The sequence below is a fragment of the Nematostella vectensis genome, chromosome 12 (genome assembly GCF_932526225.1).
Source record: "Nematostella vectensis chromosome 12, jaNemVect1.1, whole genome shotgun sequence".
NCBI lineage: Eukaryota > Metazoa > Cnidaria > Anthozoa > Actiniaria > Edwardsiidae > Nematostella > Nematostella vectensis.
The window spans coordinates 5859912-5887814 of record NC_064045.1 but is presented as its reverse complement, the minus strand read 5'-3'; the positions used below and the strand labels follow the sequence as shown (position 1 = coordinate 5887814).

The following is a 27903-nucleotide window of genomic DNA, read 5'->3' as shown; positions in this document are numbered from 1 at the left end:
TTTCCGACTCGTATTTAGGTCAGGAGGGTCCGAATATGACAAATTTAAATGATGTGAACGAGAGGTAATCGTGCGAATTGTCAGTGCGTGAAGCAGGAAAGCTGACAGATTAATAATGGAAGACCAGGCTGGCAGATCTTACCTTCAGGAAGCCTTTGAGGAAGAAGCAGTCCTCTTCTTCCCAGCTCAGCAAGCGCTAAACACCCTTCAATAAAAACAACGTAGCCTTTAACAGCATCTCAAATAGGCATAAACGGAGATGTGACCCTCCATGGGAAAACGTTCACTATTGTTTTCAGTGCGAGGCCCAAAATACACGCCTAACCCAGTAAAATATTTATACTCTTGGCTGTGAAGAGTTGGCTTCCGAATGTGCCTTAGGATAATGTGTAAGCTAAATATAAACATTTTGGCCGGACATTTAAAAAGGGTCTAAGAAAATGTCTTGCAGACTAGCTGGATACATGGCTGGTTTGACAAAATATGTGATTCTTTTTACCTCCATGCCAAGCACCGTCGGACTCGCTAAATGTAAAGAGCTCTAACAGGCTGCCGACAACCTCATCTGCAAGCTCCTTAGGTAAACGACCAGTGATTCGACCAATGCTGCAGCAAGATGTTAAAGATGAGTCAAAGTGAAGAATACTGTAATATGTCATGGGTTACCTGTGTTTTTGTACCTCAGATGCAGGCCCAACAAAAGCGTGTTTTATTGTCCAGTCAATCTACGAAAATTTATAGCCGAACCTTAATGTAATTGCAACACAAACAATTTTATTGTTAAATGATGAGGATTAAAAGTTAAAAGACATTCTAAACAACATCTCAAAAGTTCTCCACAGTTCTCTTGTGGGAACATCTCGAAATTTGACAATAAAAAAATATTTTGTCGGCCATTTTGGATTCTTTTGTTATTCATGAGCGCACTGCCAAAGCGATCTCGTCGAGAGTGCGTTTGCGGAGGGTTAGTGCGCCATGAGTAACAATAGAATACAAAAGAAATTGTTTATTGTTGAATTTCAAGATGCTCCCCCAAGAGATTTTTTGGGAAGTTAATAAGGACATGCTACTCTGAAATGATTTGTGTTGTGCAATTACTTTTAGGTTAAACATGAGATTGACTGGACTATTATACAATGCGATAGAGTTGGCAATTGAACAGTAAGCTATGTTTTTACTTTTTTGGAGTTACATTGTGGTAATTATTGGTATACAGCAGGTTGTAGCAGCTAAATGTGGACCTGTAAACTACTTCAGGCATTTGATGTTTTGGGCCATTACTAGACATCTAGTTTCATCAAGTTGAGAAAGTGAATTTATCTACTGTATAGAAGTTATCCTGTACAATATCCCCTTTAAATAAAACTTTCTTGTTCGTTTGCTAACTTGTTAAAGCCGCATTGTCACCAGTTTACTTCCGGAGGACTGACGGAAACCTCAACCGTTAAAAGACAAAATAATCTATTAGAATCCGATATATTTAACCTGCCATCCGCTCTAAATTATCAATCACATCCTCAAAGAAACTTCCAACAGACACACTGCTTTTAAAAATCATCGGATATTGTTAGGTAATCGACCGGAAGTAAACTGGTGACAATGCGACTTTAATCACAGTTTCTACAAACAAGTAAAATGTAACACATAAGTAGCCTACCCCTTGGCCGCTGACCACCGCACAACAGTGTCTTTGTCCTTCAGACCAATCAGCAGTTGCTCTAACAAACCAAAAAAAGAAGATACTTGTATTTGTATAGCGCGACATCGCGAGACATGATCAAATGCTCTTCACATGTGATTATCTTTACTCGTCAGAGTGTAGATACAGAATGCTCCACATAGTTTACAATCATGGGAATTATGGCTAAGCCGTCACAGCGTCCCCAGTGTTTTTTTTAAGATGAGCTGTTAGAGACAGGACCTCTGGCTAAATGTCCTTATCCAAAAAGAGGTGGGATTCATATTTCCAAAAGTAGAGAGCCAGGTATTCACACGTTTGAAAACAACAACAACAACAACAACAACAACAACAACAACAACAACAACGACAACAACAAAACAAAAGTTAGTACCACTAAGCTTCCACCCCACTTTCTGGCACTAATATAATGGTACTAAGACAAAAAAAAACGAAAAAAAATAGAACGTCGGAACAATTTAAAGCCTTTTTGGATTCTACAAACACCACAAAAGACAACAATGATTACTTAATGTTACCTACAACATCTCCTGATTCCTTCATTTTATATTACCTACGACATCTTCTATTTCTTCTGGTACATCATACTCTTCTTCCTGTGATAAAAAAAGAATACTATTAGCGATCATAGTTGTTTCAAAGATTTGTAAAAGTTAACCAGCGTACCATAGAAGCAGGCACGCATAGTTGGGCAAAGCTCACTTACCTGTCCTGTCTCAATGGGTGTCTCTTGGCTGCTTTCTGACTGGAAGTAAATCATACCGTTTAATGAGCAATCAAGCAGGTGAATAAAAGAAACCAAACATCTACTAACTTGGAATAATTGTCGCATTATTTGGGCGTGCCTTTATTGAGTAGCATACTGTAACATACTTCAAAAGCCCTAATTACCACCAGAGTTTTTTTTTTTTGCTGAGAGGGGCTTATTGGAAAAGGACTGACTAAACATGCTTTTCCTGTTTTGACACTATGCGTGATGCTCATTTAAATAAGATCATTACGCTTGTCTCTAAATCAACATTGACGATGAGGGGCCTTTTTAAATTTGGTATTCAACAGTTCCATCCATACTGTGCGAGGAATCGTCCACACAAGGTCGTCCACAACTAAAGGTGTTTTATCCACAATTAGAGGTATTTGTCGACTAAATCGGTCGTTTTGAAAAAAAACTGAATTTGTGGTCGAACTCGGTGTGTATGAGGGCAGTATTAGAGAAACATATGACATTTAAATCAAACATTAACCACTTGTACTGTATTCTTAACATACTCTTGCTTATTTGAGAATTCGGTTCTAGAGTTAGGATTATAGGAGAGAAGAAAGAGTTGGGGGGGCTTATAAAGCCTTCACAGTAGCGTAGTGTCTTTAAATGAATACTGGAGTACCTTTATATTTGGTCCCTGTAAGTTGCTCACTAGAGAGCGACTTCCACGCTGATATCTACAAAAGGTAACCAATATCTCAAGGCGATTAAATAACAGACGTGTGAAAGGAAAGTCATCATTTGGGTGACTACCTTTTAGTTTGCATATCTCAAAATATATAAACACCAGAGAGTGACTTAGCACGAGAAAATGGAGGTATTCTTATCTACATCTTCAATCGGATGTAGAGATGTATGTAGTATAGAGGCTCATCAGGGCATAATCACCGGAAAAAAAACTGGTCCTGAATCATGAAGATCCAAGTGGCGTAGAGAGGGCCTGTATCGCAATCTCCTCTGCGCTACTGTATAATCCCATGTATGGGAATTCATACAGTATATGTAACTTGTCTTGTTTAGGTAACTTCTACTGTGCTCACTTTCTAGTGAAAGTTGTTGAATTAATAAGCTAGATAAGCACTAAATGAGCTGGGATTACAGTGTTGCATTTTATTTACCTCCATGATGCTAGTCTTGGCTTCATGAATGTTAGTCCCAAACGCTAAAAATCATGATTCACACTTTAATGAAAAAATTCCCTCTGTCAACCCTTTCAAACCTTATTTTTCAACAAGTGGCCTACAAATGTACCCAAAGTGCTCCCAAGTCCACATAAATGCACACTAAAAAGATAAGGAACTGGTACATAAAATGAAATCTTAGGCTCAACATCCCACTCATTTCTGTGAGCTCACAATCCAATGAGGCCTAGCAATGGCTGGAAATTGAGCCTAATAGGGTGTCTAACAGGGAAAAATGGAGTAATTTCCCAAAAGGTTTTATTTCATCATACTGTACCTGCACGAGCTTGACATTAAGTTTCCGTAGCACTGTATTATTGATGTCTTTGATCTCACAAGAACCTATCTGCTTCAAAACAACTGGGGCTGCAATAGAACAAACAGACAGTCTAACAGCACTACACTTTACTATAGTTCAGGGGCATAGCAGCAAAAAATACAGTAAAATGTCTATTACTGTATCTAGTAAAATACAGGAGAAAATGCCTTGCATAGGCCTTTTGGGCCTCCTCCTGTTAAAAATCCTGACAACGCCGCTGTAGTATTACAAAAGTGAGATTTCCAATAAGAGAATGTGTCACATAATGTATCCTTGAAGTACATATGTACATACAATGGGCCAGCTTCAGTACATTAATGTAAAAGGGTAGCATTCACTCTTATGTTGAAAGCAACAAACAAAACAAGAAGCAGTATTGACAAAATTCTGAACCCACAGCTTGTTTAGTTTAGCAATTTCAGGGACCTGGGCTTACATGTCTCTGCCCCTTGGGCTGCGAATATAAGACAATGTTTCACACCTATCTGCATCAAAACTGTGGCATAGTATAACTTGTATAATACACATATAAGTGTATGTGTTCATGACAGTTATGTATGACGACATACGGCTAGGTGAGAAAATAAACTTAACCGCTTGGTATGCTTAGAGCTTGTCTTCTTTGTGCTGTGCTAAAGGTACCCAAAGCATCTGATACCAAAGGCATGCATGCTACCTACCATACGGAAGGAGATCCTCTCTCTTGCCATGTTTTAAGAGAAGTGCCTGCAAAAGGGCATTTAAGGGGTTAGCATCTGAAAAATAGGAATTTCTAGCTTCAGTTAAGTTATTCATATCATGGGGGCAGTGTGGAACCACTAGAATTAAAGCTTTTGTGCAGATTTTCATGACTTCATAGCACCTCTATTAATGAAACCTTAATATACACTTATTTTTTAAAAAAAAGTTGTCCATTAAAAACGGCAAATGGCAATTGTCAAATGGCAGTTACACCAAGAGGAACCATGGTTCTCATTAAACTTCTACCAAATGCTGGAGAATATGGATAAATTGTATAATTGATATTCCTGGACATTTAGCACATTTATTTAAACTAATTTTTAGTACCCATCAGGACCTTTCGGGCTTAGAACCATTTACCATTTGCTATTCACCATTTGCACTGACAACCTTTTGTGAAATACTGTAGGTGTATACCAGATGAAGATATATGTCAATGAATTTAATTGTTCTTGTTATACTTTCCACGGTAAGATTTCTTACCAGGGAAGTCATCAAACCAGTCAAGCTCATCATGCCTTGAATTGTATTTGCTGAATGGAATCAAAAGGATTTATACATACAGCACATCAAAAGGATAATGCATGCAACATTTCAAAGGGAGTAATGCACACATCACATAATGTATTTAGCACATCAAAGAAAATAATGCATTTACAGCACCAAAGTTGAACCATGTTCAGATCAACAGTAGTACAGACCATTTAAATTTTTTTTTTCGCAATAGAGAGAGTTGACTAGAGGTTGTCAGTAAATATGTCATACAGAAAGTTAATGTAAGTCTACTGTGTCATTGCCTAATTGTTGCATTCCAGAAAAAAATACCCCACACCCACCCTGGAACATTTTGCCATGGTACTTTGATCATACATTCTTTGATAGTACAGTAGAAAAATAACCCACCTGGTTTTTAACCTCTCTACACAACCAGAAGGTACGTATAATCTGAATTTGTTTTTTTTATTCCAGTAAATCAAGTATTATATAGAATGAATAAGATTTGTAACTTTTGTGTTGCAAGAGGGCAATATGCAAGAGGGCATTGTGCTTTTTATTTAAGAGATCGGATGTGCACCTTCATTTCTTGACTTTGTTATCTCTTTGAGGCTCCAGTCAATGAACTCAGCAAGTTTGTGTTTCTTGACATCAGGTCTTGTAATGAACCTGTAGTAATGAATAATTTTCAGTACCATCACCATCATCATCATCGTCGTCATCGTCATCGCCATCGTCATCGTCATCAACATCATCCCCGTCGTCATTTCACCATCACCATTATCTTACTTGGAAATTAGAAGTGCAGCAGCATCGCGTGATTTGTCAGGAACACACATGTAGCTCTATGAAAACAATCCAAAGGAGCATAAATTAAAGCATTCTTGATGCTACAGGCATGTACCCAGGACTTGCTGGGGGAGGGGGGGGGGAGGGGGAGGGGGGATGAGCAGTTTTAGGAGGAGAGAGTGAGTTTTCTGATAAAAATCAGACCACCCCCGAAAGAACAAAAGGGAATTTTTTTTTGCCTTTGCAGTATCTCCAAAGGATGTCTATTGTCGGATTTGGCTCCAAAAAGTCTGACTTATGACAGGATGGATTGATGACATACCAGAGTGGTTTAGCTTATGCTTTATACTTTTGTCTACAAACAGCATGTCTATTGAGAACCGAAAATGTACTTTCGGCAATTGTGTGTGGGGGGGTGCGTTCTCACCTCCTGCACCCCCCCCCCCCTGGGTACAGGCCTGCTATGTGTGCACCTTATCTTTTTTCCACTTGCTTTAGTTTAAAGGTTATAACAGGCAACTTGCACAAAGAAATCACATGACTTTTTGGGTGGCAAACTTGTGCACGCTCTTGAATAGGCAACTTGCACTAAGAAATCGCATGACTTTTTGGGTGAGAAACTTGTGCACGCTCTTGAATTTAGCAGCAAAATAACAACAACAAAAAGTAAGTTATTCTACACTTACAAATTAGCCCATTGTCAGAAAGAGCTTACAGTATTTTCATTGAAATATTACATTTCTGTGTGTATTTTGGCTTAGGTATTGCTCTAAGCTTATGTAGAAACTCACTTTTGCCACATCAATAATTCTGTCCACTACTGGTCTTCGTTGTTCTGAAGTGCCAGCCCCAAATGTGCCGTCAAGTCTTGACATGTCAAATGGTATCATACAGGCGATGGAAAGCCACAGGAGAAGGATGTAACGAGTTTCCCATGTCTGTGTAATTAGGTGAGAACAGGCAATTCAAATACAGTGAGCTGCACAAAATGAAAAACTCTGTGAAAGGCACACATGTGGATATAAATCACTATAAAATTTTAACACATTGCCAAGCTGACCCCTCCTAGCAGAGACAATTTTTCAACGGGCTACTTGAGCACGGCAAAAGTTGTCTGCAACCGCAATTTTTGTCAAGGGTTATCCAATCATCCCTTTAATACAGGACAAAAATTGCTGGCATGGCGAAAACTTGCCTCACTCAAACACATGTTCGACAATTCTAGTGATTCCCAGCTCCAGGGCACAATGCGTGGTACTGAACATTTCCCTTAGGTAGATATGATCAGAGTGGGTTTCAAGCGGCACTCTTTCTGATTCACAAACATCATCTGGTTAAAGAACTCCTATTTTAGAATATGAATTCTGTAACTGGGACGAGCATAATGAGGACGCTATTCCTTAGTGAATATATCGAACAAACGAAAGAAGTCTCTTACGAGCTTGGCGACATTTAGTTGAGTATACACTATTTGCGATGCAGCCACATTTGTTTATTCAAGACACGAACCGACCACAGGCTTATCAACCTCTCAGTCAGTCTCCAGTCAATCCCAGTAACTAGCTCGAATATTTTCACGATTGATCACCTCCTGTACTAATTGTCCTATAATTGTCTTACATCCTAGAATAAAGGTCACAAAAAAATCTCATTGCTTTGTGATGTGTATTTATTCAGAATAAGTGGTATTTCTAACGTTTGAGCAGTTGAGGGATTCCGCGTTACTATATACCTATAAAAAGAAGTAAAGGCAGGCAGGCTTCGGAGACATGCGATCAGATCAAGCGGCTAGAATTTGGAGTATGAGTAAAATCTTGAAAATCAACCACCACAGTGTGGTAGAATATAAATATCCCCAGTCCCCAGCGAATTTCGGCCTCCCAAACAAACTCTTTCTACCAGAAAAGGCTAAGTTTTTACACATATCGGTAACCCAGAGACGATAGAGGAACCCGTGGATGCAACATTTGAATTCAATTGGACAGCTTGGCTTGAATTAAACAACCAGCGCGTCGCTTTACCGACAGCATGCATCTGGTGCCAATTCGAATAACTAAAGCAATTGAGAACTAAAGCCACACCGCTCACACAAATTGTACGACTCTCAAGTATTTGCGAGTGGAGGTGATGATACTCGTGGCCTCTACTGTACTTAGCGCAGACATTCATTTTGAAATATTTTGTGAATTTGTTAAGAAATAATTTTTTTAGAGGTATAAAATTATTGGTTGTGGGTTTCTGAAGTTGTACTGTAGTGGGTAAGTCTCTATCATCGTAAAACTAGGTGGCAAGTGACCTCCACAGGCAAGTTATCATTATTCAAACTACTACTCCTTCATAAATAAAAAAGGTCATACAGTACAATGTAAAAAACAATTTCAAACAGACTTTGATCAAAGTACAGTAGGTGAGAGTGGTGAAGATTACGGATGCTTTATTAACCTGCTCTTTAAATCTGGTACTCTGTGAATAGTGTGTGTCCAGCTTACCTCGTGTTCATTTTGGATCTGCTTGTTGATCATCGCTAGAAGGGGCTCAATGTCTGACACTTCATGAGTGAAAAGTCTCACCACACACTTAGGACCTCGCACCTAAGGTCAAAATTTCATTCAAGCATGTAATTGGCAGTACAATCTCTACGAATACCATTACTCAATTGATATTATGTGTCTCAGGGGAGAGGGGGCCCTAGCAGGGAATTAATTCAAAGCTGGCCATTAAAACAAGTATTTACAGTATATGTAAGTCAGTAATACAGTATTACTGTACAATTGCTAAAAAAACAATGTTGCTTGTATTTGAATAGGGTGTTTTTATTTAGCATTTTTAAAAGTTGGGTACTAAAGCAAGCATTTAAAAGACAGTACAGTGATGTCAAGTCAGAATTGTCTATCACTTTACCTTAGTGATGACATAAATATATTTAAAAGCCTGATGGACCATTTTTGGAGGGTTGCTCTCATCTCGGACAATACTCAAGAGCCTTCCCACCAAGTCTTCTGCAAACAATTGACAATCACAGTATTCTATCATTCTGAGACCAGGCACATATATCTTAGTCTGCTAACATTTTCTCACATACTTTAAAACGTATGAAATACTGGTGAAAAAGAGACTACAAACTTTAATATCACGAAATTTAATGGATATAGAAAAAATTGACGACAGAGATTGCGATCTCCTAGTAAGAACATGTAGCAAAACTATCGCGAATGGTGAGGAGCATGAACGCTTTTTAATGTAAGAATGGTAATTAGTAGCCACTAAGAGACAGTTTGTTGGTTTTGCTTCAATAAATCAGTCCTATTTTAGTTGTTTGTTAACGTCATTTTTTCGTGAAAACAAGAAAAAAGGCACTTGAGCTTCATATTTGCGAAATTAAACCCTTTTTTTATGCTCGCGAAATTAAAGACTCGCAAAAAGAGTTTGGAAAATTTTTGATGTAGGAAAATAAAGAAGAATAAGCGGCCCTTTCACCAATAACCAGACTATTAGCAACTTGACTTCAAATCCTTTTCCTTATTAGTTATATATTTCAACTTTTCCAAACATGAGGTTTTTTTCTACAAAAGCTGTTTTTATTTGCATATTAAGTAGTGAACTATCCATTCCACCCTCCCTCGGGAAGATAGGTGAGCTTTCATTTAAATACGAAACCGCGCTATAAAAGGGATAGGGACGTCCTCTTTTCACACCTTAAGAATTTGAATTTGAAATAAAAATGGGCGTTAGTAACGGACCTTAAAGAGGGGAGAGAATTTTCTCCATATTGCTTCAATTTCTCTGGTTTCTGCAGTAAAAATAAAGCATATTTAGACTTTTTAATCGTCCAATACGAGGATATGAAAGCAAGAAACATTGGAGAATCTGTTTTTGGTAAAACTTTGGTCAAGATTGACCTCGGATTTGAAGTATGCCCCAATTTCTTCAGGCCATACATGAATCGCCGTTCTCTCCACCATATAATGTCGGACTGGATGGCTGGTTGATAACGGTTCGTATGATTGATGAAACTGGGTTAATTGTACAATTGTGCATGGTATTTCTTCGAGATTGCTAGTCTCTATTCAAACATGCATAATAATAAACGAGCAGTGCATGTTACAGCGCAAGTAAAACTCAAAACAAAAGATTAGTTGAAAGAATTTTTTTTCTTTGCGTACATCTATACTCTTTGGAGCTATCCCTATTGAGTATGTGGGTTCATGATATATTCGTGTAAAATCCACGGCTATATTTCATTATAATATAGGCAGAACAGAGCAAAATCTCGCTCTCTATCCAGACTGTTATTTGAAGCACAAATGAGAGGTCTTGTCAGCTCGGACACTAAGTGACAACTGAAGGTATCGCTACCCTGAGCATGCTCCTTTTATAGCGCGGTTTCGCATTTAAGTTGACAAGCATGATCAAGCTCTGCCTTGGGTACATTACTAATTTCTGCCATGACCCCCACCCCCTGGTGTTTGACTCTCCAAAAAAGTAGATAGGGTATAGATAATCATTCTATCTTTTAGTGTATAAACTTCACCCAACTACTATCCCTCAGGGGATGTTTAATGGTTATTCTGATACTGCTATCCTTTTATGCAAGGGCTTACCAAGATATGGGTCCAGAAGATGTGGTTGTTCCTGGTACTCATCGAGAATCACTGAAACCAATAAGGAATTTATCTCTTGTACTTTTTTTATCAACATGAGTTGGGTGGCGTTGGGAGAAATGAACCTAAATGAAGGAACCTAAAAAGTTCCGATCAGAAACTAAGACAACATCATCACTGATATTCGAAAATCCGCCTGCAAAACACAACTTACCTAACAATCTTTCCATTGCTGCCTCCAATAAAATGTCATCCTGGTAAATCGCCCCGATACCCCCTATTATACCCTGGACCTCCTTGATCTCAGCGAAATGATTCCTAGTACAAGTCACAGGTTCTGGGTTTTCTGCCATTTCGTCATCTTGGGTGTTCTCTGTGGCGGTCGCCATTTTTTCAAATCTCTGAGATTATTTGCCAGGCGTTCCTGGAGTGATGTCCTTCGAGCACTTTACCACAGGTAACCCAAAGCCACTTTGGTTCTTCTGTGACGCGCCCCAGACATATTTTAGGGGTGTTCCTGAGCCGTTTCAAGCTTTAACCCGGAAACCAATTTCTAATTTGGAATTGTATAAAATGACTATGCTATTTGTAATTGGACCCCTCTTCTTTTTTTTTTTTTGCAAAATTTATGGCACGTGACACGCACGTTCCCTGTCGAGCTTTGCACGTGAACAGAACCCAAAATGCGCATGCGTTATAGTTGTACTTGCAGGTTATAAACACAAAGACAGAATAACCAGACAACAGACACGTCTTATAGGCCAATTTAATTTCAAAGAATCCTCCATTCCATATATTAGATATTATTATGACCATTGCGATGCCAACTGGGGGCAGCTTGAAAATCCTAGTAGATTTTTACTGCATTGAAAGTAAAGAAAAGGGGACGATTGAACTGGACTTAGATCCAACAGGGAAGTCGGTGCTCGATCTCAAAATAATCTTGCAAAATCTCCTAAAATCTCCCGCAAGTTCCATGAAAATTTGCTACGAGGACAACTGCATCAAAGACAAGGATATAATGTTGGAACAGATTCATTTGAGAGACCAAGACCGGATTTACGTAGAATTCCCCGCCGTCGTTGATGTTGAAACGTTGGACGAGCTCATTTCGAACTTAAAATATTTTTTAGGGAACATATCGCTGCCTAATAAGAATTTTATCGATGCTGATTCGGATTTCTTGGACGATATAAATTACGCAGCCGTTAAAGAAACGTTGCGGAGGCTTTCTCTGTGCTTTACGCCATGGAAAAGCAAGATCACTTTTGCACACAGAGAATACTTTGAACAAGAAGGCGGACTTGATGCTTTCCTCGACATATTTCGATTTTCAGCTTTGGAAATAAAGTCTTCAGAACCACAAAGGTAACAATAAATAATCAAAGAAAGACTTCTTGCAAAACTGTTAGATTTGACGACCACTCCAAGCCCCAGGGGGGGTTACTCAGCCTGTTTGGGTATAGGGGTGCCGCTGAGGGTTTTGAAACCTGACCCTGTTAAGGACAAAAATTCTGAAAAAAACATACCCTGTTTAGGACAACACCCTTGATTAGGACCCTGTTTAGGACAAATAAAAAGGTCGGGGTGCATGTTCAAGACCTATATCCGGCATAATTATATTTGACTTTGACCTCCCAGCGATTTTGTGAAGGTAACTTAAGACACCGGACATGCAACAATATCCCTGCAGGACAATACTTTTTCGCGGCAGTCTTTTATCGCAAAATCAATCACAGAACCAAGCACCTGATGGTTAGCACGTGAGGGCAAGCAAGGCAATCAGATCGGCGGCGGGATCAGCGGTTACGTGTTTTAGCAAGGCAACCAAATGGGTACCCTGTCTACTGTAGGACAACCTTGCTTAAAATTATGTACCCTATTCAGGACAGGGAGGCCTGAAAAGTATACCCTGTTTAGGACAGAGAGGCCTGAAATATATACCCTGTTTAGGACAGAGAGGCCTGAAATATATACCCTGTTTAGGACAGAGAGGCCTGAAATATATACCCTGTTTAGGACAGAGAGGCCTGAAATGTATACCCTGTTTAGGACAGAGAGGCCTGAAATGTGTACCCTGTTTAGGACAGAGAGGCCTGAAATGTATACCCTGTTTAGGACAGAGAGGCCTGAAATGTATACCCTGTTAAGGACAGAGGCCTGAAATGTATACCCTGTTAAGGACAGAGAGGCCTGAAATGTATACCCTGTTAAGGACAGAGAGGCCTGAAATGTATACCCTGTTTAGGACAGAGAGGCCTGAAATGTATACCCTGTTAAGGACAGGCCTGAAATGTATACCCTGTTAAGGACAGAGAGGCCTGAAATGTATACCCTGTTAAGGACAGAGAGGCCTGAAATGTATACCCTGTTTAGGACAGAGAGGCCTGAAATGTGTACCCTGTTTAGGACAGAGAGGCCTGAAATGTACACCCTGTTTAGGACAGAGAGGCCTGAAATATATACCCTGTTTAGGACAGAGAGGCCTGAAATATATAACCTGTTTAGGACAGAGAGGCCTGAAATATATACCCTGTTTAGGACAGAGAGGCCTGAAATGTATACCCTGTTTAGGACAGAGAGGCCTGAAATGTATACCCTGTTAAGGACAGAGGCCTGAAATGTATACCCTGTTAAGGACAGAGGCCTGAAATGTATACCCTGTTAAGGACAGAGAGGCCTGAAATGTATACCCTGTTAAGGACAGAGAGGCCTGAAATGTATACCCTGTTAAGGACAGAGGCCTGAAATGTATACCCTGTTAAGGACAGAGAGGCCTGAAATGTATACCCTGTTAAGGACAGAGAGGCCTGAAATGTATACCCTGTTAAGGACAGAGGCCTGAAATGTATACCCTGTTCAGGACAGAGATGCCTGAAATGTATACCCTGTTAAGGACAGAGAGGCCTGAAATGTATACCCTGTTCAGCGTCATGTCCCCATATAGCCCATATAAGGAAGTACCCCCCAGGTCCCCCTTACCCTCCCTGCCCTTCCAGGGTTTGCCAACATTCAGTCAGAATAAAATTGTTAACAGACATATTTGTTAAAAGATCAGCATCTGTAAGCAATTTTATTCTGACTTGTTGTAGGCAACCTTTGGAAGGGGTGGTGACTGGCACTTAAATGGCAAAATTATGTAATTTTCTGTTTGAGACCATAAAACTTCGTCACAAACTATTTTCAAATATAACTAACATCAGCTTTATTTCGATTTTGTGTACAGAAACATCATTTATGTAAAAGAGATATACTTAATTGATAGTAATACTGTCAGTTTTATGTTTCAGTGATAACAACACTCACGCCACCAGGTTATCCACCCTCAACGGACACCAGAAAGCATTGAATATCCTTTGCCTCAGACTTCTCTGGAACTTCATTGAAACAAAGCAGGACCAGCTTAGAGTTCTGCACAGGGGAAGTGTCCAGAAGTTAGTGGTTGATGCCTTGTTGTTGGACCCAGACAAGAGTTTCTCCTATTGTGTTGGTGGCCAAATGTCAAGTTTGATAGCCTTTATCAATCAGGAGGCTATTGGGTGTTTGGCTGGGTAAGTTTTGTAGCTGGACTGGAAAGGTATACACCTATTTCAAAAAAATTTGTCTGTGCAAATGGCAAATGGCAGTTCTGCCATCCAAAAATACAAAGGGAAAGCAAGAAAATGACAATAACTTTTGAGATTATTTGACTTCATTCTTAGGCATAGTTATACTGTAGCTTTAAGGTACGATTCGTCTTACGACTACTATTTGCTATTCCCCATTTTATGTTATATTTTAGAAAGGGGAAGGGGGATGGTCTGGGAACGGCATGCGATAGTGGTAAATGAGTAAATGAGTATACTTTAGTTTTTGAATACAAAAATGAAAATGTCCACACCCCTCAAACTAAAAAAACTTACATTTTCCGGTTCACTCTAGTAAACAAACTTGGGGGCAAGTTTAATTGTCTATGATAGCTAATTCTTTATGGCTTTTATTAAAATCATTATTAAAAAAGTTGTGGCCAGTTTGTATGCTTTGTTTGGAGGATAAATCTGTTAACACGCCACACTGATGAATTCCAATCCACAAGATACTGTACATTATGGCTTCAAATAGCCATAAGGATTGAACTGTTTTCATCGGCCTACACTGAGATGGCTTTCAATCATGCTATCGCACAGCCAAAAAAATGTGCTCCATTACAAATTCAAAACTGGGTAAATCCAAAATTAAAAAATTGAAAATTTTTAATAAATAAGTGTACTTTGTTTTTGAAATCTCAGCAAGGGTCCTCAGAATACTGGTATCTGTAAATACAGGCATCTGCAAGTCAAAAGTCGATGTTTCACCTTTTACACATTCCACACCCAAATATTTGATTATCTGTCAATGACAACAGGTTAGCAGAGGCAAGCTCTGCCACCCAGGAGGCTGTGGCAAGAAATGGCTTAGTTGTCCGTAAACTTCTCATCATGCTGGACCGACGAGGGCACAAGGCTCTAACCCACTACTCTATCTTCAGTAGCCAGATGGCCTCTATCGTCCTCTTTATCAGCACCTTAAACCCTTTAGCTCTGAAGTTTTTAATTCAAAAAGGGGTCCACTACAAGATGATGAGGGTGGCTCAGCGTCTTCTCGGAGACAAGAGTGGGGATTTGGCATTGAGGTGAGATCCTTTCTCAGAATTACCAATAACCAATAGTTTAAAACTTTGCTATTAGTCAACACGAGGTTGTAAAGGGTATACAATACAGAGGAACCTGGATTTTACTATAACCCCGATTTTACGATGGCGTTCCTTTCTCCCTGTGGAAATACAGTGAAATGTATAAGAAATTACCTCTTTGTAACGATACCTCATTAAATGATACCTTTTTTCTCTCCCGAGGCACATCGTTAAATCCAGATTCCACTGTATAACAATACAAAAACAATAGGCCCCCAGGTAGATTATTACAATTCCTTTAGCACACCTGCTCTAACCTATTGTTCCTATGTCCGCCCATGCAGGCTGTACTGGCGAATTACTTGCAATATTGTTCCATGCTTCACTATAAATCCCACCTCCAAAGCCAAACTAATCAATTCCATGTTAGACAGACCCAGAATAGCAAAAAAAAAATTTTAGAGTCAATTTGGTTTTAGAAAAGTCATCATTTAAGAGAGCTGTGGCTGTTAATCAGAAAATTATTTTCTCATCCAGGCAAAGCCAAAAAAAAAAAAAATGTGAACGGAGCATTCGATTATACCACAATACTAATTGCTGTATTTTTGATATTAAAAAAAAGATACTGGACCTTGCTCCAATTATTGGGACCCTCTTTTTTATTATTACCCCGTTTGAATTCTTTTACATAACCCTAACCCTATTTATTATGTGTGATACTATTCCCAGGTATTACTGCATCCTTTTCCTGGCAAAAGTCCGAGTGTCGCCAGGAAGTGAACTGCAGGATGATGGTTCCGCCCAGACTATTGACAGGATAATCGATCGCTTCCTCTGTCTCCATGAGCCTTGTGAAGTCGTAGAATGGGAACAGGAACATGGTTGTCACTGGGCTACATATGCACCCTACATCGAACTTGCCTACTGCGGTGGGAAGTACTGCAAATGTGATGTTACCATTGCTATGATGGAAGCCACTGATGTTCCCAAGGCAACTAAAGCCTGTAGCAGAGAATCGTGCACCGGCTCAAAATCAAAGAAGTCGAAATCCAAAGAGAGTTGGTGTTGCGAGGCTGCACTCTATGAAAACATTGAGATCTCTGCAACGGATCCAGCACACACAGAGGGCACCAACTCTTGTCTCTGCCTTGAAAAACTTGGGAGAATTTGTTTGTCAGAGGCTAAATGGCCGGGGTCATTTGCCACTCAGAGGCTAGGGTTGTTTAGTTTACAGTGTGTGCTCTGTTGTAATGAGAACTGGGAGTCCCTTGTGGAGCAGGGGCTGTTGCCTTATTTGGTTGTACTGAGTTGGCATCTCAGACCGAGGGAACGTGACAAGCTCAAGCAGGCGTTTGGGCGGTATGCCTTGAAATGGGACCCCCCGTCATTAAAGATCATTGTAAAGTCATTGTTATCAAAACCTACTGGATTTAGTGTGACCTATAGATATTAAACTCAAAAAAATGTTTTTGCCGTTCTTAGGAATAAATCAGTTTATTTTTAGTGGAACTTTGGTGAATACTGTATAAGAAAAACATGAAAATAAAGGAAATCGTCAGTCTATTAAAATGTTTACTGAAGTGCAATGATGATGGTTGAGAACGCGCGCAATTGATCTGCCGGCCTAAGCTATGGCAGAGTGCATAAACGTCTGGCTCTTTGAATTTTCATTAATTTCTGACAAGATGGTGCTACTTGTTATAATTCGCCTTCGTTGCTCGAGTTCCCGTTTTTTTTTTCTCAAGATAAATTTAACGTCATACAGTATTATCCATGAGGCGTAATTCGATTTGGTACCAGGGGCTCCGAGCTTCGCGGCGACAAAGATTCGAGCAAAGCTTGGAGCCTCTGGTACCCAGGGTATAATTCGATGCAATCGCATGCAAATGAACAGACTACCGACTGTTTCATCTCCATTTGAAAGTGTTTTCATTGAAGACGGCTCATCGGTAAAATACGACTTTTGAAGATATTTGAAAAAAAAGGGGTATTTATGATAAAAGGATTACTGTTAGCTCGACAGTGGTGGGCGTCGTGTATCGTATTTACTCGAATAAGCGCCTCCCTCGGAAAAGCGCCAGTAAATATCATAATCTGCTGCTGTTCATATTCAAAATACAAACACATTCTCCAACGCAGAAGCTCATAGATAGACCCTGGACAAGAAGGAGGCAAATATTATATGGTCGAAAGCTAATCCAAGCTTTACGAATAAGAGACAAAGAAACCGTCACGTAGTAGTATAAAACGGATATTATAAAAGAAAGAAAGAAAAAAAAAGTTTGTTCTATATGTGAAGTACGTTCTCTTGAATATGCGCCCCGTCTGAGAGTCGAAAAATTTAATAAGTGCCGGGAAAGGCGGATGTCAACGACGTGTCAGCCAACAACAGGCGGATGTCAACGATGTTTTGACCAAATCGGTGCGTGATACTATCCGCCGCCGACACTGGAATTTAATGCTAGTTAGCGGGAAATCGTGTTCTTCCAGTAACTAAGTTACTCTGGCAGTGCTGAAAAACGCAAGACTAGTTCCAGTACCGCGCGGTTAAACCAGCCTTTTTGTTTTAAAATGGCGGCTTTTTACCGGCGAACTGTCACATTTTGACGAATGCTAAAAAACAAGCGCAAGGTTAAGTCTAAACTTTTCTTTATGACTCCCTTGTTATAAAATAAATCTGTCGTCTTTCGTACAGTATGGTTTTAATGCTGTACAGTTATGCAGCAACTGAAGTCATCCTTTCGCATCTTTACTCGGTGTTTTCGCCTGAGCATGCGCATGCGCATACATTATTTCGAACTGTCGGTTACTGTCGGCTGAACTTTTAGTCCCGCACAACAGATGTGCCAAGGGCAGGCTATGATAACTTTTGCCTTGTTGTTTTGAGTACGGTGTTTTTTAAGTGCGCGACCTATTGGCACTGGCCGTGCCGAGTAGAAACAATGGTGATGCGGTATACGCGTGTTCTCGCGTTGTTAGCGTAAACAAGGGCCTAAAAATAGACCCGATAACAATGCACGGCTCTCTTGCCCTGATAATTTGAAAACCCAATAGAAAAGAGCGTAATTGCCTTCTCTTTACCTATATTTCTACATTTAGTAACTTTTTTCATGTTAAAATATCAATTTTAAAAGTTGCTGGGGAAAAAATCTCTGTTCTTTTTTTTCCCAGCCAGCAGTGGTTAGGCGGGCATATTAGCACATGATAATTAACCGATCGGGATTATTTTTTTTCCCAAGAATCCGCTCGGGTGCTCCAAATATATTCCCAGCACAACTTGTTCGTCTCCACAAATTTGACAGCAGAACCGTTTGGGACGATTTTTTCCCAGCAACCTAGGGCATCTTTCCAGCCAGCAAAAAAAACGGGATACGGAACAGATATTTTGCGGAACAGATCTTTTGTGCCCTGACAATCTTCAAAGGGGAGGGGGGCATAATATAGAAACATTAAAAAATATTGGGGGCACAGCCACGCCCCTATTGTTCATTTCTTTATAATTTTTTAATGAAAATATTGGGGGGGGGGGCACTGCGCACTGGCCCCCAGTGCAGTGCCCCACCCCCTACTACGGCCCTGATCTTAAAATTTGTCAACGTTCTTTAAAATGATCAAGCCGCCATTGTTTTGCTAATAAAACACTTATGATTTTACGTTTTATGTTACCTGGGAAATATACTCCGACTCGTTACAGTTACTTGTCGACGGAATTGAGAAATAACCTGGGTGTCATACAGGGCGGGTGAGAGTTCAGTATTCGTGAACGCGCCTTTTTTTGTTTAACTTGTATAAGTAGGAAGGGAACCGTGGAAACTGTGACACCGTGGCTCGTGAATGGCGAACTTTGATAAGCAAATGAACTATGCTATTTAAAATCCGTGTATCGTGATTTCTGGCAAACGATTTTTACATGTGGAGTGAACGCTAGTTAACCGAGAAACGTCGATTAGCGACTTTTGAAACTTGTGAACCGTGCAGGGACATTCCTTCTCCACCCCTGTCAAATATTACAAATACAAAATAAATTGCGAGTATATACCATCGAACTCAACCCTATAAACATAATCAGGCAGCCAGCAGATTGCCGCAGACTCGACCACCTCACCTTCCCCCCTTTCTCCATACACTAGTGACAAAAGCCCACAAATTTTGGAAATTCACATTTTCGGCCATTTTACTCATTTCTGTTGCCATATCGCCAAACTCTCTCCCCGACCCCAAACCATCGTGATGACTCGAAACTTTCGAACACACTGTTGTTGCAATTTCGCGTCCTGTTTTTTTAAACAACAAGAAAAACAGGCATTGATCTCAGACGCAATATACGATCAATTGACACCACGGTATTTGCTAGCCACTTTTTCGCCTTTGTTGAATCTCGCACATATCAAGAAGTGCGCCACGGCTATGAATCTTTAAGAGTACCTCTTCTCCTATAACGTGCCCAGCTAGCATCAAGGAGTCTCTAAACGCGTTGCTTGAACCACAACATGTCTAATATCAGCTCGACAAACAATGGCAATACAAAGCCGCCACATCTTGACCTCGAATATGCGTTAAACACATCGATTACTTATTTTGTTTTGCTATTTAGATTGACAGCTATTTGTCTTTATCAAACATAAACACAGGGGACCTTTAATTGCTGTCAAGGATTTTTTGGAATCTGTTCAAAAACCTTTCCGACGCGCTCTTGTTGTGTTTGGTGTCTACTATTCCGTCGACAAGTACATTGTCGGGTCGACTTATTTATGTACATTTAAGTTTAATTTAAAAAGGGAGCGTGGCCTTGAAATCCCAGATTAGGTCCTTCGATAGAGTCAATTTCCAATCCCTACGATTTGTCATTATTCAACCTCAAGATTACAGACGACGCTTAAACCCCAATGATTTTAACAGAATGTGTTTTAATATGAAAACACAGAGAAAATCATATGTAAGCGTAATGTAAGAAGGCCCGGGGGTAGTCGATGTTGCTCAGAACAAACAAGATATAGAATTGCGCGACAATAACCATAACAGTCTCAGCATAAATATTTATTGTGGAGATGTGATAATTACAAAGACAAACGGTCACACAGGTAAATAGGGTTACATATGCGCTACAATTAGTTGAAGTTTAATTTTAAACATTATGTGATATAGAGGACCTAGTTTGCTGTGAAAGAAAAAGAAATGATTGGACTGAAAACAGAAGCGATTACAAGAATCAGTTAAACCAGATTTGTTTCCTTTAGAGACAGCCGAAAAGTAATTCCTCCGGATCCATAAGATGTGTGGTCTAATTCCCCCTTCGCCCGCAAACCATAAACAAACACCAGTGACACTCAACTCAATTACAGTCACAACTTGGGTGGTGCGTTAGCCACACCCCTACAGTAATCTATATAGACACAGCGGGGTCTTTGTCAGGCCATTTACCTCGCTGCTCATCCGGTGAGAAGAGCCCTCACAACACAAGCAACATCCAAAAGCAATGTCTTTAGACGAATCCTGCTACAACAGCGCATACTTCCCGCCATATCACTCAGCATATCGACCATTCCACGAAGTCGAAAACGGGTCCTTTAAGTTCTACTACAATCCTTGCTGTCCGCTCTATCCGAACTGTTCCGCAAGTACCTTGCTTTACAAGCCGTACACCCCAGCTCCACAAAAACCGCCGTACTCTTATGTTGCGCTCATCTCAATGGCCATCAAGCAGTCCCCCGGACGCAAAATCACGCTAAACGGCATCTACCATTTTATCACGTCGGCTTTCCCCTACTACACGTGGCAAAACAAGCGAGGATGGCAAAATAGTATACGCCATAACTTGTCCCTTAACCGCTGCTTCGTCAAGGTTCACCGGGAGAAGGCAGACCCTGGAAAAGGCTGTTACTGGACGCTCGACCCTGCGTATGAGGAAATGTTCGAAGACGGCAAGTACTGGCGAAGAAGACGCACCAAGAAACCCAAGATAACAAGTGAGAAAGCAAACTTTGCTGAAGTTGATGAAGTGACATGTGATCAAAAGCGCTCGAATTCCCCGGAAATCAAAACGGAGAACTTTAGAAATAGGCATGATGAATTCTTTGGCAAGCGTTCGGAAACGGCCGAGGAAAGAGCACGTATTTATGCTACCACCGTGGAAAGTTTTAGCAGCCAGAAAAGTGTGATTACAAGAGTTGATGAAATGCATTCATCAAGTGGAAGTGTGAGCTGCACAGATAAACGGGTTTCCCGCAGAGAAGTAAGAAATCCCCCCGATGAACTAAACTCATCCAACACGTCATACAACGACAGTACAAAAGGCAGAAGTTTTCGAATCGAATTCCTCCTAAAAAAGAACTGAAACACTTGATAGCGAAAACAAAGTGGTAAATACAGTGAGAGATTTGTGGCGAAAACAGGGCAGTCAAACGGATCTGTGAACAGTCCACAGTAGTAAGCGATTTTAAAGCTTTGTGCTACATATATTCAGTAGTAAGAAACTGAGAAAACTCACGAACTTGTATTTTATGTTTTTAAAGCAAAAGAAGATCAATCCAGACACACAATTGACTTAATGCTGTACTAAATCACTATATTGTCAGTGTAAATATTGATAAGTTGAAATTGAAGTGAAAGGAAAATAAAGCAGTTATCGTATACCCTGCTTCATTTTTTTTTTCGAACTTTGCGCAAATGTATACATTCATTCTTCAAATCAGTTTTTGCCTTGTCTTTATCAATGAGTGACCAACTTTAATTGACAAGAAAAGATGCAGACATAAAAGATTATTCATAGAGGCAGTAAAACTATGTGCCAGGAAATACAGACGATATTGAAGGAATTCACTTATTAAAAGGGGGCTATAGAGAGGTAATAGAAGTTTTCTGTTATCAAATACAGGTCGTGTCCAATTTTCTCCTTTTTTCTATTTTGATGACTCTTTGTTTGACTTCTCTTTTTACATATAACAAGCATTTTTTTCTGAATTAACCTGTTAACTAATGGCTGTTGGCGATTTCCGAAATTTCATAGGCTTTTTTGACAATTATTTTCTCGAAACCAATAGTTTTTACTTTTATGTAAAGCGTATCAGAGATAGAAATCATGAAATAAGTATTAAAACCACTGGAACGCTGTAAAATAGATTTTTCAGCTTTAGGGGGTGTATTTGAGATATGATAACGATGCATTATTCTTACTGTTCCTGAGTTATTTGTGTTGTTACCTAAGGGAGTACGTGTTCGCAATTACTCCCTGGTGAATCTTAAATATCCGAAAGAATATTAGGTATTTTAAAGGTTTTGTCTACAAAATATTTTTTTAATCATTGGCGTTATTTAGGAAACGATTAATTGCTTTGAAGTAATGCATTCCCCAATGAAGATCAAATTTGTAATTCTTCCACTCATGGGTAGGGTCTGTAAACGAAGGAGAAAAAACAGGTCTAAATATCCAGCTCAACAATTGGGAAATGTCTTTTTATTGAGAGCTTTGTGTGTAATTGTTGTCCCTTTCTTTCAAACAAACTGCCTAATATCTTTTTTAACGTCTTTACAAGCTTTTTGCGAACAGCCTTTGTTCATTTACTTGTTCATAAGAATAGTGCCAGCTTCTTTTTAAAATTTAATTTTTCTCCCAAACTAGCAGCTTTCTTTTTAGATAAACCCCAAAAGGCCACTCCAAGTCAAGTACTTTGTATATCATACAGCCTAAAGGAACTTTTTCATTGTACAAAAAAGCAATTAAGGACTCCTAACAGGCGTTCTTGACTAGCTGATGTTTTTTCATTGCAATCGTTATCTTTCATTGAAGCTAAAGCAAAACAACGGTTGTCTCAGACTGTCCACAGTCCCCTCGGGCTAAATTTATGTTTGTAGTGCAAAGATAAGAATGTCTATTCACAAATAATGTGGATTTTTGGGGACATTTTCAAGTCGTACTTTAGCAGGTGACCAACTCCTAATTCCCCCTCAACGTTTCTAAAATTGTTGCTTGCGATGTGCTTTTGGAGGCTTTTGAAAGAGCCTCTCGAAAAGATGAGAAGGGGGCGGGTTAGTATGTATTCCCATCACAACAGATGAGATTTGAAGAGCAAGAATAATGCATGCGATTCATGCACAAACACCACCACCAATGTAATTGGATGGAGAAGAGAGAAATCACACGTCTCATAGGAAATGACAATAATTTTTTTAAACCATTTAATACTTGGATATAGACATTACAAAAATGAATCTTTGTCCTTTACAAAAAAATGCTTCAATTGTAATGGGAATCTTTATACTTGAGTGTCAGAATGTTGTTTAGCTCCAAATAAAGTAAACTTGGACAGTCCTTTGTTGTGGATGATGTGAATGAATTTTGAAATCCTCCCTTGTATCGCCAACCTCGAATAAACGCATCGCCTGGGACGCCACAGCGCTAATTTGAGCAATTACGGTATTATGTGTTTTCGGTTTCTAGTCCGCGCGACGTCGAGGGTGAAGCGGGCTAATAGAAACGGGTGAAGATCTCATCTTTCCATTGTGATCATCGCCTAATCAGACTGTCGTTGCCTCGTAGATAAACACGAATCAAAACAACACAATTCCGGAAACACGGCGTGAAATTATCTTAACTATACTCGCCCCGTCCAGATGATGCGTAGATGAGTTGTATTTCCGGTTAGATCCAGCCGTATAATGTCAATAGGAACAGATCAGATGTTATCTTACATGCATGGTGCCGCGAGTGTAATTATTAGATCACGCATACATGGAGATAAGAGCGCAATAGGGGATGGTTCCCGGTCTCCTTTGAAATGACAACGGACAACGTATATAGAAACAGTACAAGATAGGCATAGAATATAGGGGGTGGTCATTGTATAGAAACAGACAAAGGGGCGGCTAGGAACAAGAAAGAGCCAAGAAAGGGGGGGGAGTGCCGTAGCATCACGTAGATGCTGGTTCTCAATCTTTTCTAGTAAATGTATTTTCCATCCTTACAAAAGGACACTAAACGTGACGAAGACTGTAGGGTTTTGAAGTTTTCAATTTTCGCTAATCTACGCGCGCTGCGCTGTTTTGATTTTTCAAAATATACTGTTTTCGTTGTATGTGCTGTAAAAAAATTCCTTTAGTTTTCTGTGGTATTATTTAGGCTTTATACACCCCCGATATTCGTCACTTATCACGTGCCGATCTCCTACTCTTGAGGGTGGTAAGCCTGTGGTAAATTTTCTGTCTCTTCATCACTCGGTCAGCGGCTTGCTCCATATAAGAAAAGTCAATATGGCGGCTGTAATGTCGGTCTGTCGCTTTGGACGCTTTCAGAGAAATATCTTTAGCAGATTAAGACGTGAAGAGGTACTGACCATACATGTGCTAAAATCACGGTTAGTATTTTATCAAGTCGTAATTCAAGGCTAAAGGATCATACAAATCTTAGTCAACGAAAAACTAACTTTGTTGGAGCAGAGAAGTCCCTTGTTGGAGTTATGTCATCGAGTTTTCAAATGTCTTGCACTAAGCTTGCTAGGAGTTGACCTTAAAACGATCTTTATCGTGAGCGGATCCGTTTTTTGTTTTGCTGAAGGGAGTTTGTTTTGTGGTATTGCTGTCTTTTAACCAGTTTAAGAAACTGCATCATTATAGATTTTCCAACCAGAAGATAAACTCTTGATTCAATCATCAATTCAAAAAACCTTAGTTGTAGATTCAAATTTCAATTCAATCAAATTCAATCCCCTTTCCAGAATTTAAATGCTTATGATCTGTGTTTCTTTTTGCTAGATTCCTGAAGTGAAAAGTCATACCCCACAGGAAGTTTATGAAATTACATGTTTGAAATAGCAATCTACATAATTTTTGGGAATTCATTTGGCATTTTAGGGATGTATATAGTCAGATAAATAAATTCAAGTTTAAGTTTCAATGGTGCTGTATTCATTTAAAACCGAATAACTTCATTCATCAATCAGTCAGATAATAAATACACTATTCTTTTCTAATTTAACAAAATTGGTTATTCTTTTTAAATACCCCTTGGCAATATCCAAATGGTGTGGTAGCAATATATAAAAAACAACCTCCCTTGCATTGTAATGTAGCTCCTCATATCAATAATTGACTCCATGACCTCTCAATTCTAAACAGTTTTACGGTGCATTATCTCATCTAGTTGCTGATCTATTGCATTGCACCCCTTTGCATGTTTATCTTAGATTCATCCATTAGAGGCACCGAAAACTTGTGTACTGGCCAATTTTGCTCATGTGGTATCATATGCTAATGTCAAAAGTACAAGAGGTGATTTTACCAGCCTATTTTCCTTACTCAAATAATGGCCAAAAATCTTTCCAAATAAAACACAGGGCAAACAAAAATACCATTAATTTACTTTGAATACACTGCCCAGGGGTGATGCTAAAAAAATTTATGTATTTCACTTACGAAGGCGACCACTATCCATTGTCATAGAGAATTTGAAAGAGCTATCGTCCGGTCACCATTACTTTCACCATTAATTCCAACTTCTCAGGATCTGAATTCGATCAAATTCTACACCATAATCAAAATGATGACAGTCCTCCTTTTGGCAGACAGGCTTTTCACGAGAAACGTCTGCACTATGTGAAGCCATGCTTCGATTTTCAAGATTTGGGTTCGAGAGATGTGTACAAGAGATCACACACTACAGAGAACAGAGGCCTTCTTTCTCAGGGGTAGTATCGGGATTTTATTGTCAACTGATTCCAAACTGATTCACACGTTATAGCAACCAATCAAAACAGCTTGAGTGATTCCGCGTGGACTGAGCCAATCAGTAAAGATCTTGAGTGATTCCAGAACACTCGCATAATTTTTATACATGCGCAAAATTTCTAAATGGGTCCACTCCCCCAAACTAGATTTATCACTCACCATCAGGAGCAGCATTTCCTGTGGGGGTAACGGAAATGCCGTCTTAGCGCTAAAGGAAATAACAGTGAAACAACCTAGGAAGCAGGTATAATTATAGTGTTTAAATAACAGACAACAGATGGATGTGTTTTTTTTAACGTTCTAAAATTCAAATCTACAAAAAAAAACATTTTTCTGGGATTTTGAGTGGTTCACTGGAATCAGTCTGGATCCACCCCTGATCTAGTGTGATACATGCATTAAAACCTTATTCAGAGATAAAAGCTGTACAAATATGTTTTTGGTTAAAAGCGGTTATTCATACTATGGCGGCTAGGGTGAAGAGGGAATAAATGGGGGATAGCGGTTGTGATACGGGTAGAGGTTGGTGGCAGGGGTGAGGGCGGGAGGGTAATTATGGGGAAAGTGTTGTTGGACTATCAGGAGGGTTTGGGATAGTGCTGGGGTGTTCTTACAATGGCATATAGCTTGAAGAGGAGGAATAGACCAGAAAACAAAAAGGCTGATAAGGGGTAAGGTGTACATGCTGGTAGAGAAAGAAGTGGGTTACAATTAAATCACATTTAACAAAAACAAAAAAGGTAAAAACATGCAAAAAATGCATGATAAATGACAGTAAATAAGGAATGGGATGTTTCATAGAGCTCTTGCATTCCCATGCAAGGATAGAAATTTTTATACTAGTTTTTATTCACAATGTTTTTGCATCTGGGGGAGATTTTTAGGGCTTTTGGGTTGCTGGTAGGAGTGAAAAATGTTGAATCCTCATGTTCTTTGCAGGTTACCATCCAGTGTTTGTCAAACAAGATGTTTCAACACAGGCAGGAGTAAACTAAAGAATCTAAGTGAACCAATTGCATTTTCTAAATCACGAGCAAAGCACCACAAGATAGATGATACGCTGGGAATTACCAAGGAAAAGAAATCAAACATTCCACTTTATGTTGGCCTAGTTTTCTTCGCTGTCATAGTCTACCTTGGATTTCTGAGACAAGAAGACCCATTGGTTATCGAGAGTTTTGAACAGGCTCTGGAAAGAGCGAGAATTCAGCATGAAGAACGAAATACAAAAAGTCCCTAGAAAGGGCTTATGGATTGAGAGCTAACAAGGGTCCTAGTTTTGCTTTTAAATCAAAGAAGATATCGAAGTCATGTGAAGAATTTGTTGCATAAGCTTAGCAAAAAGAGGAGAGCCTGAGAGACCTGGGGATACAATAGGCCATCTGTAAATAACTGATCACATCACAACACAGAAATGGCTGTGCCTCTCATGCAAGAGAATGAAGAAAAAAAAAACTTTTAATGAAAAAAGCTCTTTCTAAGATTGAAATTTTCGGCTATATGAAAGCACTAAATAAGTTGCTTTTTGTTGTTATTTTGCCACAAAAAGGCTAAAGGTGTGTGATATTGCTAGCCAAAAAGTCATATGTTCTCTTTGTGTGAATCACCTATCAATACAATGCAATAAACTTTATTTAACAATCAACAATAAAGCTGGTACCTAAACATCCTGGCTAATTGGAATTGAAATGTGTCGGTTTCGTTGAAAAAAATTGCGATTGTGGAATTTAAGCTGTGGAAAAGTTTTTTTGTATAAGAACGTCTAATTGTTGTCTAATTATATCCCAGATAAAGGTTTAGAGTTTCGCGCAATGATTATGGATTAACTTATGCCAGGCGCGTACACAGGGATGGGCGCGCAACCCCCCCCCCCCTTTGCTGCCAAAAGGCGGTCATTTCTTATTAACGGATCTTCAAATACTAATACTTTTTATATGTATACTAT

At 39.4% G+C, this 27903-nt stretch overlaps 4 protein-coding genes across 6 annotated transcripts in view; 3 read left to right on the top strand and 1 right to left on the bottom strand.

The window, feature by feature from the left end:
• Nucleotides 1-11012, bottom strand: part of LOC5506402 (tubulin-specific chaperone D) — a 28857-nt gene extending 17845 nt beyond the window's left edge. For 2 of the 3 annotated variants that reach the window (XM_048720046.1, XM_048720048.1), the window contains exons 1-17: nucleotides 10803-11011; nucleotides 10589-10639; nucleotides 8889-8986; nucleotides 8477-8578; nucleotides 6779-6925; nucleotides 5988-6043; nucleotides 5779-5867; nucleotides 5187-5236; nucleotides 4643-4688; nucleotides 3921-4009; nucleotides 3581-3624; nucleotides 3085-3139; nucleotides 2406-2444; nucleotides 2253-2295; nucleotides 1658-1718; nucleotides 500-606; nucleotides 143-205 (exon numbers count right to left, since the gene is read on the bottom strand). In XM_048720046.1, the coding sequence (XP_048576003.1) occupies nucleotides 143-205; nucleotides 500-606; nucleotides 1658-1718; nucleotides 2253-2295; nucleotides 2406-2444; nucleotides 3085-3139; nucleotides 3581-3624; nucleotides 3921-4009; nucleotides 4643-4688; nucleotides 5187-5236; nucleotides 5779-5867; nucleotides 5988-6043; nucleotides 6779-6925; nucleotides 8477-8578; nucleotides 8889-8986; nucleotides 10589-10639; nucleotides 10803-10977 (1315 nt within the window). In that variant the 5' untranslated portion in view covers nucleotides 10978-11011. Of the gene's footprint in view, nucleotides 1-142; nucleotides 206-499; nucleotides 607-1657; nucleotides 1719-2252; nucleotides 2296-2405; nucleotides 2445-3084; nucleotides 3140-3580; nucleotides 3625-3920; nucleotides 4010-4642; nucleotides 4689-5186; nucleotides 5237-5778; nucleotides 5868-5987; nucleotides 6044-6778; nucleotides 6926-8476; nucleotides 8579-8888; nucleotides 8987-10588; nucleotides 10640-10802 lie in introns of all 3 variants that reach the window. The other variant, XM_048720047.1, reaches the window with a different exon arrangement.
• A 269-nt stretch (nucleotides 11013-11281) lies between these two features.
• On the top strand, nucleotides 11282-16808 carry LOC5506411. Its single transcript, XM_001627073.3, has 4 exons — nucleotides 11282-11956; nucleotides 13879-14139; nucleotides 14973-15239; nucleotides 15969-16808. The coding sequence occupies exons 1-4, from the start codon at nucleotides 11397-11399 to the stop codon at nucleotides 16690-16692; spliced, it is 1812 nt and encodes a 603-aa protein (XP_001627123.2). The 5' UTR covers nucleotides 11282-11396; the 3' UTR covers nucleotides 16693-16808.
• Nucleotides 16809-20647: 3839 nt separating this feature from the next.
• On the top strand, nucleotides 20648-21869 carry LOC5506392 (forkhead box protein C1-A). The gene has a single exon (XM_001627072.3). The coding sequence runs from the start codon at nucleotides 20716-20718 to the stop codon at nucleotides 21571-21573; it is 858 nt and encodes a 285-aa protein (XP_001627122.2). The 5' UTR covers nucleotides 20648-20715; the 3' UTR covers nucleotides 21574-21869.
• Nucleotides 21870-24460: 2591 nt separating this feature from the next.
• Nucleotides 24461-27623, top strand: LOC116614146. Its single transcript, XM_032374801.2, has 2 exons — nucleotides 24461-24589; nucleotides 26898-27623. The coding sequence occupies exons 1-2, from the start codon at nucleotides 24486-24488 to the stop codon at nucleotides 27196-27198; spliced, it is 405 nt and encodes a 134-aa protein (XP_032230692.2). The 5' UTR covers nucleotides 24461-24485; the 3' UTR covers nucleotides 27199-27623.
• The last annotated feature ends 280 nt before the right edge of the window (nucleotides 27624-27903 follow it).

Coding starts and splice junctions, on each gene's coding strand:
- LOC116614146 (XM_032374801.2), top strand. CDS start 24,486: ATGGCGGCTGTAATGTCGGTCTGTCGCTTTGGACGCTTTCAGAGAAAT. Junction 24,590..26,897: donor ATACATGTGCTAAAATCACG/GTTAGTATTTTA, acceptor TGTTCTTTGCAG/GTTACCATCCAGTGTTTGTC.
- LOC5506392 (XM_001627072.3), top strand. CDS start 20,716: ATGTCTTTAGACGAATCCTGCTACAACAGCGCATACTTCCCGCCATAT.
- LOC5506411 (XM_001627073.3), top strand. CDS start 11,397: ATGACCATTGCGATGCCAACTGGGGGCAGCTTGAAAATCCTAGTAGAT. Junction 11,957..13,878: donor AAGTCTTCAGAACCACAAAG/GTAACAATAAAT, acceptor TTTATGTTTCAG/TGATAACAACACTCACGCCA. Junction 14,140..14,972: donor GCTATTGGGTGTTTGGCTGG/GTAAGTTTTGTA, acceptor CAATGACAACAG/GTTAGCAGAGGCAAGCTCTG.